Below are 13,768 nucleotides of genomic sequence, written 5' to 3'. Positions count from 1 at the left end.
TCAATTTTATCAGGGCAGAAAACAAAGTACACTTAAAATATCTCCAGTTGGAAGTCTGTGTTGGTATCAGACATTGTTTATTTCACAACTGTGTGGCACACAGGCTGAAAAGTAATTCTATGAGTTTAGAGAAAGGCACTGTCTTAATTACATTAATTGAGTTTACAGAAAACAAAAAAAACCTGCTTAGGAGTGCAGCCAGCTAAGTGAATGCACACCATGGGCTTTATGGGGAGTAATATATTGGGGGAGAGGTGGTGTGTTTTTCTGCATTCAGGCTACAGCAGTGCAGAGGGAAAGGTGCCTTGTAGTTGTTAATTTGTTAATAAAAATTAACAATCTTGTCTCAGAAATGAGTCTTTTGATTTCAACTGGAGTGCTGTATTATCTATAGCTGATACCAGAGAGATGGACAAGTATAGTTAGGAGTGTTCTGTTAAAGGGGAAAATTCAAACACTGGGGCTTGAAAATTCAAACACTTTGGAAAGAAGACAAATGGTAAAATTTTGTGAACTGATACAGTGTAACGAAGCTAGTTCAGTTATTTCTATCCTTTTGCCTCTGTTCTGGAGAAAAAAAATTAAATGGAACTGGAAGAATATTGAGGGAGTGAGGGCGGAATGAGAACCATAGCTAATTATAACAAGAAATTCAGTGCCACATGTTCACATAAATGTGTGACTTCAGCAAGGTTTACAAAAGCATCACACGTTCAATATGGATAGCAAGAGTATCTAGAAGTACCGTGCTGAAAGTCAGTATTAGAAAGAATTTAAATAGCACACTTGTGGTAGAGGGTGATTGTAACTCTTCGGAGCTATAAAATAGTTTCTCTAGAGGAAAAAGTATCCAAATTTTGAACCTTTTTCTTCGAAGCATTTGATGTGGGCCATCTCTGGAGGTGAACTGTCTTGTCTGATCAGTAAAGTGGTTGAGTCCGTGATCTGTGGATCTGCATACTTGCTGAATTTTTTTGTGTTGGGCAGTTTTTTTCTGAGAGCAGACTACATAGAATTTAAGTTTTAGTAGGAGCTGTGACACTTAGATTGGCTTGGTAAAGATAGAATCCCAAAACTGAGATGAACATATGTACTTGGTAATTGAAATTGATATCGTTTCATTTAAGTAATTTTGCAATTGAAAACAGGCTCAATACCATTATCTTTTCTTTAAGGAATTCCCCCAATGAGTGGAACTGGCACACTGCAAATACATCTGCTGGACATCAACGATAATGCCCCCCAAGTGAATCCAAAGGAAGCCACAACTTGTGAAACACTACAGCCTAATGCTATCAACATCACCGCTGTAGACCCAGACATAGATCCAAATGCGGGCCCGTTTGCTTTTGAGCTACCTGACACACCTGCTAGTATTAAGAGAAATTGGACCATTGTTCGAATTAGTGGTAATTAGCACTCTAGAAATCTTCATTATTTTAAAGAAACTATTGCATATACTGTTCTGTCTTTGGCATCATTTCACAATGTAGATGGATTTGGTTAATATGAATAGGAAAGTACCTTAGTGTTTCCACAAAGAATAAGAAATTTTAAGAAAGATGTTCACAGTATTGAATGAAGAAATAATGAAGAGTAAGTTAATTCAGAGCTCAAAGATGAGCCATTTTTGCCAATACTGTTTTAAACCCACGTGAACAGTTCAGTACATTCCTTTTTAACAAGTGCCTTATTTTCATACACAGGTGATCATGCCCAGCTGTCTTTGAGGATCAGGTTCCTGGAGGCTGGTATTTACGATGTGCCCATAGTAATTACAGATTCTGGAAATCCACATGCCTCTAGCACTTCTGTGCTGAAAGTGAAAGTTTGCCAATGTGACATAAATGGAGACTGCACTGATGTTGACCGGATTGTTGGCGCAGGGCTGGGCACTGGTGCCATCATTGCAATTCTGCTCTGTATCATCATCTTGCTCAGTGAGTAGATAGATTTCTTAAGATTAACTCTTTTATCCTTGTTTTGCAGGTACCATCTTACATTTTAGTCCCATGTACGAAGTCCCATGTTCCCGATACAAAGATAAGGGAGTGATTAAAGACTCAAGTCTAGAAATTGTTACTGCTTAGTTTAATGTCTTGGACAAGTATAAAAACTTTCTGATGGCAAAGGACTAGGGATCTGTGAGGCAGATCATAACTAGCACTTGCATGGTAGCCAAGCTCCCCTAGTTGTTTGAAAGACATTTTCCATCTGTGCCCGTGGACATTTGTTATGTCACTGAGTGACTATGTTCAAGATGTGATTAGCCGCCAGACATGTAGTCTCTCTTGTGCTACTGGTACTATGTGATCTGACACCACTCACAGCGGGTAACAGTGCCTTTAAGGAGTGCTCTGTTGTTACTAATACTGTTTCAGATTAATGCAAGAAGGCTATTTGGTGATTTTGGAAAGTAATACATCAACAACCCTTCATAAAAGGCCTGACAGGCAAGCAACCATGCAGGAACAGAGATGCGTACATTTTTTAAGTACTACATAAAGCTATGCTGGGATTTTGTTTCTATGTCAAGTGCGTTCAATAATGGAAATGGCTAAACATTGTGACTAAGTGTTCAGTGTATTAAATTAGATGGGTACCTATCCTACACATTGTTAACTGTATTTTGATTGTGATAGAACACAAGGAAGGGATTAATCTCTATTTAGAGTATACTATGCAGCAGTCCCGAATGTATAAGATGATGGGAAGGATTGATTTTAAAAAGTAAATAATTAAATTTTAAAAATATTTAAGCCTGGCTAAACCCATGGCTGCACACAAATGCAATACAATTATTTTTGTGAAAAGATATACTCTTAACATTAGATACTGAATTAACAGAGCCTTATTGAAACTATTAAATTCTTTAAGGTATTCTTCAAATTTTGACATGCCAGATACATTGGAATTTCTTTCCATGAAGATGGTTGAAACTGGAAACATGCCTATTTGTGTTATAAATTCATTTACTCACATTTATTGTTTCTTTAACCTCTCTAGTTGCTTTAGCAGTTTCAGTTTGTAAACAAATAATATAACTTGAAGTTCTTGAGATTAAAAATGTATAGTTCTAAATGCCACTATTTTCCTTAACCTTGAATCTAAGCACAAATCTAAACATAGGCAGCAACATGGATAGCTGAGCCACATGCCAAAATGGCCTAAGCTCGATGATATTCAAACGTCAGAATTCCTTAAACTGTATAAATTGCTATGTATTCTCGGGACGTAGCAAAAAAAACCCAAAACAGGTAGTATAATCTTCTAGAATTCTTGCCACTAGTGGAGAGATCCCTGCTGAATCCTGTGGTTTATGAAGCTCGGTCTTTCTTACTTATTTTCATGACAAGTTTATTTTGCAGATGTGAAATGGATTTGTGACTTACGACCTTGAATACATGATTTAATTCCAAATCAAATGGCCTATAGCAGCCTGAGTTGAAACATCTTTTGCTTAAGCTACTGTTTGGCAAGCTTGTTACTTAAAACAAATTTCTTGGTTGTTGCTTTTTTCTTTTTTTAAATGTTGGTGTAAAAATTGTCAACTTTTCCATGACTGTACTTCAGAATCAAGATGTGGTTTTGTCTCTTCCCTTTTTGTTATTTAGTTTTAGTTCTAATGTTTGTGGTATGGATGAAACGCCGTGATAAAGAGCGCCAGGCAAAACAGCTCTTGATTGATCCAGAAGATGATGTGAGGGACAACATTCTGAAATATGATGAAGAAGGTGGTGGAGAAGAAGATCAGGTGAGGAAAGATTAATGTTTTTTATATATAGGTTTGCACTTTAGTCTGCACTTAATCTGTTTTGTTTCTGTTGACACATTATAATAGGTAGCTAATTTTAACATTAAATACTGAAGGCAGTAAGTAATGTCTTAAAAACCTGAAATACAACATTACTTTCTCACATTGGTTTTTGTGGTTCCAAAAATACCAGTTGCTTGCCTTTTGAATGAGGTATAAACCCAGTATCTTGTCCACTTACAGTCACCATATTCTGACCATGTTTCAACTAAGGCTTTTATTTTTAAGTTAACTCTCAACTGCAGTCTGTTAACCTTCTTCACTCCTTGTCTGAGAAATCACCAGTACAGAGTGCCTAATATAGCCTGTTCCAAATATGACCCTTTTGTGATGGTGGGTGAATGCCTTTCTAGATATACAGTAATGCTGGCTATTGACAGATTAGCCACTACTGGGATTTCAGCTTGGAAAGTATTTATGTTTCAAGTAGCTGTCACAGTACATCTGTGTTTATTCAAATACCTTTCCAGGCAGGTGCCATATGCATTTACTCTCACGTCACCTCTGGTTGAACCACTGCTGATATGTCAAGAGGACTAGGAGTGATGCTTGTATGCTAAGAATAGCTTCTTTTCACTTCTCTTTCCAAGTTAGTGAATTTGGAGCAGTGTGATTTCCTTCCTTCAGAGGAGGTTTATTAAGTGCTTTATGAACACAACAAACATGCACATTAGTAGAGGTAGAAGTAAAATGTAATCATTATGACGGGAACAGCACATATAATAGAGCCTAAAAAAAATTCCAGTAAGAAGCCTTGAAAAATTGAGTGTAATTCTTCCACACATCCCCAGAGTCATCTGGCACTTGAGTTATCTGAAAAGTGTCTCCCTTCACTGGTACACATATTCATAGCTTCCCTCTGCTCATTTGTTTGCTTGTCTGAAATTTGTGTTCCCCTTAGTAATTTCCATGCTTCCTGCTTTTCCCCAAGTACTGTTCCTACTTCCTGGCTTTTCTGCATAACTTTCTTTTTAAGCAGTTTGCAAAGGAAACTTCAGTTTATGCAGTTGTGGAAAACTGCTTATGTTACTAAATAAATTGAAGACAACCCTTGGAGTCTGTGGATGTATTCCAGTTGTTTGTACATAGATGGTTTCAGTACTAGAATTGCATCCTGTTTGGGCATCTGTTACTACACAGAAGAGTTACAAGCTTAAAAAACATGAAAAAAACTCAGTCCTGTGAGAACTAATTTTCCAGTTCACATATCCCCACTTCTTGTTCACCCACAATTCTCTGGAGACTCTGTTCAGCAATTTTCATGTAGTTTTGATTTTTCATTGTTCACACAACTGTCAGGACAGAGTCAGTAAGAGCATATATTCTTCATTGGGATGTCATCGGTAATGCTAGCATAGGGTTGGAAGAGGTTGTGCTGCAGATCACAAACTTCAGGCATTGTTGTAACAGTGTACAATGAGAATAAAATTCTTAATGGTTTAGAAACAGTGCTGAAGTCTCTGCTCAGTCCATCTTATACTGTGCTCCTCTCCAGTGAAAGTACTGTCTTTGTGAGAGGTATAGTCGGGGTAGTGCGGCAGGAGGTAACATTGTGTGAGTGCCGCAGAGATTAGCAGGATGTAAACCATCCATAAATGCAGCCTTTCACCAGCACTGAATGAGAGTAGTGCTTGCGATGAAAGGAACAACTGTCAATGGGTGGAGTAGCAGCAAAGTGGTAAGAAATGTGAAATTAGGATCATTTCCTCTCACAGTGAACAGAGGAAGCACGGAGACATAGAGAGGTTTAAGGGCTTTATAGAAAATGGAATGATTTTTATCTGCAAAAGCCCCACTTGCTCTCTTAAGACAAATTTTAAGGCCATTGTGGCAAATTAATGATCTTGGCTGCTAGCCTCACAGTTCAGGTACACTGGTCCCTTTCCTTATGTTATGAGTAGTAGACCATAATGTCTGAGGTTCTAAAAGCTCTTTATACAATGCAAATGTAACAAATGTTGCAGGAAAATAAAGTCTCATACAAAGTATAGCAAGTTTTTATAAGCACTTCTGTAGCAAGAGTTTTAGACTACTTTGTAGGCAGAAAGCGGGGAAGGTTCTCCCACAAGGTAGGAATTTGTTCCTGTCCAGAGTGGCTGAATAGAGAGCACAAACTTTTCCCATAGGCACTTAATTTTTTCTCTACAATGAATGATGGAAATAAGTTCTGTCTTGCTTTTCAGGGAGATTATTTTACTTTATTCTGGATTGACAATTTATAAAATCTAATTTCTACCTGCACTTAACTAGATGATAATAGTTTCTGGGTTCATTTGTTCTTGGTTCTCTCCTTGCCCCTCTTACTTTCTGTGCCCAGGGGAACAAGGGAAGATTATATTTGCTTGGGTTTTATTTGATTTTTGCGTGAGTTTTATGTGAGATTTAAGAACTTGGAACGCTAAGTTTTTGAAAATGTCTCAACAAGTACCCTACAAGTAATAATCTCATTTTTGCAAACTATGGCTTAACAAAATGCTGTACTAGCAAAGCCACGTGCAAAAGGATTGTGGGGAAAAAAAGCATTGGCCATAAAGATCTTTGCATTTTTGTCAAAGTTAAAGTAAGCATTAAAGTGTCAAAGTTAGTGTTCTAAAAAAGCATGAGGCTGCCATCAAAAAGTTATGTTCAGAATGAGGCCTCATAGGGTAAAACTGTTCATTAAAATCAAGAAAAATTATTTCATGTCAACCTTGCATCCACAAGTCATCAGCAAGTGGCAGAGGAAAATGCTCTATGTCAATACTTCCTTTTTTATGGTGTACTCTTTCCCCAAAACCATCAGGATTGATTGAACAAGCAGCTTTGGTAGAAGGCAGTACACAAGGTGACTCAGAAGTACGGAAGCATCCAAGCCAGGGTGCATCTCATGCAGCAAAATAAAAGGGAATGCTCAAAGCTTTATGTGAATCTCAATGCAAACAGTATTTTAAAAGCTTCAGATATTGTTGTAATCTTTACCTTTTAAAAATACTTTTATTCATAGCAAGCAAATTATTTAGGCCTTTTAAAATCACCTGCTTTTCTGGATGAATACTTGAAGATTTACCCTGCTTTGCTTCATATTTTTCTTATTTATCTCAGATATGGCTGGTCAGGCTTTTGAAGATAAGTAATAGAACATAAGACTCTTTTGCATGCTGAACCAAATTACTTTTAGACTTCTAGTTTTACCCTTGGAGCTATTTATTTATTTATTTGGAAGCTACAAAGTTGAGGTTTTTTAGCTGTTAAACAGCAAGCCCAGAAACTTCTAAGGCATGCTCAGCATCTTCCTTTCAAACTATTCATACATGCTGTGAGAGTAGTGTCTCCCACAAACAAATTTGATGAGTTCCAAATTTCAGCTAGTTCCTGTGAATTGTAGCAACTGTCAACAATGGAATTGTTGGTGGCAGGTGGAATTCCTGCTTCATTTCATTTTGGGGTTCCGTGTTTTCTTTTTTTTCACTCCTGTGCTAGCATTTCCAAGGAATTTTACTGCCAAATCTATCATTAAAAAGCAGTTTATGTCATCATGAAAGCCTCCTTTTAATCCCATCTGAGGCCATCTTGGCCTGCTTTGTTCACTCTGGTAGACTGAATGCTCATAAAGAAAACTGAGGTTCTTGAATGTTTTGTAGTCTTTCTCTAACCTGACACAAAGTCCACATGTTCATGTGATCTTCACAACATTTGAGAAATAGGTTTTTAATTTCCTAAACCAGAATACATATTGAGCTATAGGTCATAAATGAAGCCATCCTGATCCACTCAGAAGAGCATTGTCAACACTGGAAGTGTTCTGGACTTTTTTCACCTCAACTTTGTTTCTTGGGAATGTGAGCTGGAAAACTGCCTTGATGATCTAGAACCATGTGATCTAGAACTTATAGTTGTTTAGCAAAGAAGGGGTGTGAGATACAGGTGACAGATACTTTCTAGCAACATGATGTGCTCTCACCTTGTAACACTGTTGTAGTTCTAAATACCAAAACCTCACCCTGGCCTTATGTTAAAATACTTAGCACATGTCAGCAGTACAGTTCACACAAGTAGCAGAGCACAGCCCAGAAGCATCACTAATGTGTTTTCACTGCATGTCTCAGGCCGCTCCTGTGATTTACATCGAGGCAATGGGTGCTTGACTGGAATGTATACAGCACATGACAACCTGATAACTGTGATACATTTTTTTCCATTTAATTGCTTTTGCACACATCTTGTTGCACAAGATAATTCCCTCATCTCCTTTCAGCCCATTTCTATAGTGTTTTATAAATTTTAGTAATACTTGCTCATGCAGGTGTTGAAGCAAGTTGCCCAAGTAAGCAGACAATATGCTTTGAAAGTACTGCAGCTGTTTTGAACCTGTATCTTGTCCTCAGATCCTTCAGCACAAGAGTTTCTACCACAGCAATTTTATTATTGTTCAAAATGGCTTTCTTCCTAAGAATTCTGTATGTTCCCTTCTACATCACATTTTCTCACAATTGTATTCAGACATTAGTCAGTAGCATGCTTTTTGCCATGATTTATAATATGTTTATATAAAGAAAATGATATCATTTATTTTAAAGATGATAATAGCATTAAAAATAAAACCGTAATGGTTTGTTGTAATGTGTGCAGGATCTAAATTCTAAGCAGAAATTACTCCTTTATAGAAAGCGAGAGTGACATTGTTCCAGCATTTGTGTACCATTGATTAATAAAGTGATTCTTTGAATATTTGATTGGTTTTTTTTTTACTGGCTTAACTTCCTATAGGCATACATCCTAAGATGACATTGGTCTTGTGTACTGGATCTTGTCATAAACACTTTTGTAAACATGACAGTGGTCCTTACCTACTCAATGAACTTTACCAGTCCATTTGGTTATATTTTATTTTCACTACCCTAAGTGTTATTCAGATAATTTACTCTCACTTTCTAACCTTTATTTTGCATTGCATGACGTTTGGAACATATTTTATATTTAGAAATTTTAATGATAATGAATGAAATAGCTGTTGCTAAGATATCCCTAGGAATATACAATATTATAATTAGGCAGTTATTTTGGGGATTGTGTTTGCTTACTAAGACATTAACTTTATTTTTTTGAAAAAGTGACTCATACAGTAGTGCTCCTGTGGAGGAATTATTGTTATTCCTTGGTGAATATTTATCTCATCATATGAAAAGTAATGTTTCCATAATTCCATTATGAAATAGTTTTGTGTTTTATCCTATGCCTGTTTTATCTGCAGCTGGAGTTTAACTTTCACCTTTTTATTATTAAAAAAGATAAGCTAGTTTCTTGGTTATCTTAAAAATTATTAACATATCCCATGGCAGATGCATCTATAATAAAAACAAATGGGAAAAGCATGGCAGCAAGTATTCAAAAAGTGAATGGCAAATAAAGAGCAACTGTTAGCACAGGCATTTTAACTAGCCTCCCACCTGCAGCCTACATCTAGTCAGTCCTCTGTGCTTTTCTTTTTTTGGAGTCCCGTTATTTGAGCAGATGTAAGATTTAGAGCAGGTTGGAGTGTTTTGCAGAACTCAAGCAATATTTTAGGTGCAAATTTCTGTGAATTTTTTAGGATGATGTCTTGGAGTAGAATGGTAAAATAGAGAAGGATTGGTTTTCACTTCCTTTTTTTTTTATCTTTAAAAGTCCTTGGCAGATGGGAACATTCAGCTGTATAAAATATTTCTTCTTCTGCATCCCCATCCTACTTTTCTATTCGAGTAGACAGTAATTGTGTTTGGAAAACAAAGGCAAGGCAGAACATGTTTTATCCATAAGTACTTCAGGTTATAGTTTGCTCTGTTCTCCTAAGTCAACAATAAAATTGGATTTACTCTAAGGCACCATCCTGTAAAAAGGATAGGTGAAATGCAAACTTGGGCCGATGCTCCTTTTTTGTTCACTTAGACCTCTGTAGTTGATTTTGTTCAGTGAATGATACTTACAGCTCTCACCATCAAATTAAATGATCTGGTGACAATTAAATTCATCTTTCCTTGCATGGGGATAGAACTGAATTTTCACTTTTCTTTGAAAAGGCTGCATCCTTTGAAAATGAGAAACAGTGTAGTGTTTTTGTTATATTAATCGTATGCCTAGGCCTGTATTCATGCATAGCTAAAGCTTTAGTTCTGTACAAGGTAAAAAAAAAAAACAAGTCATCCCTAAAAGTGTATAATTTATAACACATATTTATGGCCAGGAAATATTCTGAGAGCTCTGAGATAAATAACAGAAGCCAGGGTCATAAATCATTAATGAATATGTCAGTCGGGTTGCATGTATCGCTGTTAAAGAAAACTTCTTAGTAGTGTAAAGCACAATTTAAATGTAATATATTCCAATATTTTCAGAGTTGTCCAATCAGGGGAAAAAAAATCATTCTCTTCTATGCATTTTAATGTATAGTTTTAGTAAGTTGTGGTTTGATTCTGTTGTTCGCAGAATAATGTAATGTTCCAGGATATATTCATACAAAGCAGGTCCAGTTACTGTAAAAAAATTAACTTTGTCAAGCCTTTTACTTGAGTAAATCTCTTAGATGCAAACACAGCCAGAACAACTAATCCGGAAGAAAATAAATTAACTTTATAAAACCAGAAACTTTATTTCCTGGCCTATCCCTTTTTTTTTTTTTTCCCAAGGATTGTGGAATCTGGTAACTCTGAGACAGAAAGGTTCTTTCTAATGAGTGCTGTATGGGAGTTATTGTTACTTAAGTGCTGTTAAATGAATAGTTGCCTTGCAGAAAAATTCGTTTAAGGGAAGAGATTTTGAAGACTGCATTATCTTATTTCTTTGTAAATCAGTGATTACTGAGGAATATAAAATGGCTTTTTCTGTTCAGGATGTTTCTTCTATTTAAGCTAAAATGCTCAGGCTGTTCTTCCAATTACTGTGTAGAACTTCTTTAAGAAGTGCATTCTAGAGTTTAAAACCCTTTGGCCCTACACATCTGTTAAGGTGGTTAATTTGTCGGGTTTTCGCTAGGTGATTTGGACATTTAACATCTCTTTGGGATCTCCCATTTCATGAGCATGAGGTAGAAGCTAGTAAAGGTATCTTTGCTTTAAGTGGTCTAGAACTAAGTGAATAGCTAATAAAGTCGATGTTTGTAAACAGCTTGCAAATAGGGAACTGATGAGGTTTTGAGAGGATTTCTTTTTGAGATTTGTTAAATTTTACAAAATTCGACTTCTGATTAAATGCCCTTTTAATGTAATGTGGCTTTATTTTCTTTCTTACAACAAAAGCAAATCAAAACCAAAATGTCAGGGTTTTTTTTTCAGCAAGAGCAAGTAGTGATGCTAGAGATACTAACCGAAGAGACAGAAGTGCTGTCAGTTACATCAAGAGATTAAAAGCATTAAGGCTATCATCTCTTTAACCACCAGTTATCTGAAAGAAAGCTATATTGTCTCATCGAGTAATACCAGCTTCCATTATAAACAAGGAGAAAGATAAGGGATCAGTCAACTTGCTTCACTTAGATCTCTGTCATAGAATGGGAGATCTGTTTCCCTATTGACTGTACACTTTGGACAATCAGACTAGTCTAAGTTTCTGGTTTCTAAAGGAGTGAATTTTTGCTAGGTGTAAAATGGGAGCAAGCTAATACCTTCTAATGACCTTCCAATAGAGAAAAACTTTATACTAGATTCTTCCTTTCATCAACAATCTAAGGTTGTCCAGAAGTTTGAAACGTTAAACCCTCTGTTTGGAATTGCTTAAATCCACACTGAAGGAAAAGAAGTATTTGTTCTAAAATTGCTGGAGTTAGGACTAAACAGCATAAATAAATAAATACCTGACAAAAATGGCAGCCATATGAATCAGATGCTCACAACCTTTGCTCGAGTAAGTTTGCAGTGGAGGGCTGAGTCTTGTTCCTCATTAATCCCTCAGCAGATTGTAATTATGTGGAGGTTATATAGAACAAGACTGGAACAAAGGCAAAACGTCATTGACTTGTGGTCCTGAAATTGAGTAAAAATAATGACCCATAGCGTTGCTCGAAGCTGACTGTCCCAACCTACCCCAGCATGTCTTGTTCTCTCTCTGATGTGCCACGGTTTTCCATTTAGATGTCACTTCTGCAGTTAACTGTCTTAACAAACTCTGAGACTAACTTTAAAAGACTGTTCAAGAGCTTCAGATAATACATGAAAAAACTTTCCCACTTTTCTAGCTGTGAATGCAACTTTGAGTAAAGAGATGAAATGTTAGTAGCCCTAAACACCTTCCACCTTGGCTCTTTAAAACATTTTTCCTTCTTTCACTATGCAGTAATCGAGTACAGTTGACTTTAAACAGAATGTTGAAACAACTGGAGTCATTGCATGATGCTATATTTGTACAGCACTAAGGCAGTTTAAGGGAGAGGTGGATATCTTGCCATACCTGACTGATGTCCAGTTAGTATTGATTTTAATGATACAAGAGATTTAAGACTCTGTGGTAATAAGCACAATGGATCTTCTCTTCCTGTCCAGGCACTAATAGACCTGCAAAATAAATTTCCTCTGATAGAAGGCTAGATGGTAGTGTCATAAATTACCCTAGAGAAGAAAATGAAAGTGGGAGTCCACGTAAGGACACATTGTGCACTGCTTTTGCCTTGTGGATGGCAATCTTTGCTGTCTTTTTAGCTGTAGAGCCTGGATATGTTTCAAACCATACATACACTCAAAAGAGTGGCCTTAGATGTGAAGATAGTTGACTTGACTCAATTCATATTGCATTTCTGCATGACCATTAATCAGAAAAAGAATTGTACGCATATGAGAGTGGGTGGAAAAAAACATTTTATCTTAACAAAAATGAAATGACCAAAGAGACTCTTCTGGTTTTAACATATTGTTACTTAACCGTGCCATTTGAATTCTTCCATAGTGAAATGCTTAGTATCAGAAACCCTGTATTTTTCATTTTTCTCTGTTGGTGTTTTCCACCTTTATCTTTTGGGTGGGTATGAAAAGCACTCTTGTGTTAGGTATTTATAAATCGTAAAAGGTATTCTTCCCTGTTCGATGGGATTTTCTGATAGCATATCTGTTAACTATTTTGATTTCTTTCATGTAATAGGAAAGGAAAGGGTGAAAAGTTCTGTTCTGTTTCTTTTTTTCCAATTCATACCGCTTCACGGAGATCATGTGTTATTCTGTTTGGTACACGAAGAACTGAAAGGTAGAAGTTACAGCTCTGCCCCAAGGAACTTGTAATCTAATTAAAGTATATGAAACTGCATTCTCAAGTCTCGGTGGAGCTGTTCCACCTTTTTTGACTATATATTTGTGTGCAGTCAACTGAAGACCTGAGTAACAAATTAGAAAATATGGTTGATTTGATAGTCAGTTACAACTCTCCCAGCAGACTACCTTCGCTGATGTCAACAGACCTCTTGTTGAAAAGTCTGGTTAGGGGGTCACAGTAGGTAATACTCTCAAAAAGGACCTACGTCCTGTGAAGTAACAGTGGAAGCGAATGCTGCATTTAGGAGCTAGTTAGGAGTCAGTGCAAATGTAATTTGTACAGACAGCTTTCAGCAAGTTGAGATTATAAATAAGATTTTTATCAGAATAGCACTGTTGAAAAAAAAGAGACTGATGATAAAGAAGCTTGTTTAGGATTCTCCTCAACTGCTGGATTTTTTTGTGGGGCAGGATATTTGACATACAGTAGAGCTGGCATGAGCCCCAGTCAACTGGTAGTCTGTGAATGGCTTCAGTTTAGGGCTTTCAGCCCACTTCTTTGTTCTGTGTTTTTACCAGTGCCTTGTGCAGAGGCATCCTAGACCATGACTGCCTGTAGACGTGACAATAGTGTGACGAATGACAATGCCAAAATGCATCACACTGTACAAACAGTATTCAGACATACCTATCTTAAATGCAAAGCATTCATATAATTAAAATTTTTATACTTGTGCATACAGCTTATTGGAATTCATTGTGCTAT

At 36.6% G+C, this 13,768-nt stretch overlaps 1 protein-coding gene across 1 annotated transcript in view; it reads left to right on the top strand.

Moving 5' to 3' along the window:
- The window catches only part of CDH2 (cadherin 2), a 115,664-nt gene that overhangs the window by 92,792 nt on the left and 9,104 nt on the right, over window positions 1–13,768 (top strand). The window contains exons 12-14 of the mRNA XM_061994700.1: window positions 1,176–1,409; window positions 1,707–1,940; window positions 3,615–3,754. Of these exons, the coding sequence (XP_061850684.1) occupies window positions 1,176–1,409; window positions 1,707–1,940; window positions 3,615–3,754 (608 nt within the window). The remainder of the gene's footprint in view (window positions 1–1,175; window positions 1,410–1,706; window positions 1,941–3,614; window positions 3,755–13,768) is intronic.

Source organism: Colius striatus, chromosome 4 (assembly GCF_028858725.1).
Source record: "Colius striatus isolate bColStr4 chromosome 4, bColStr4.1.hap1, whole genome shotgun sequence".
NCBI classification, from domain to species: Eukaryota; Metazoa; Chordata; class Aves; order Coliiformes; family Coliidae; genus Colius; species Colius striatus.
The sequence above is the reverse complement of the archived record's forward strand: the minus strand, read 5'-3'. Positions and strand labels throughout refer to the sequence as shown.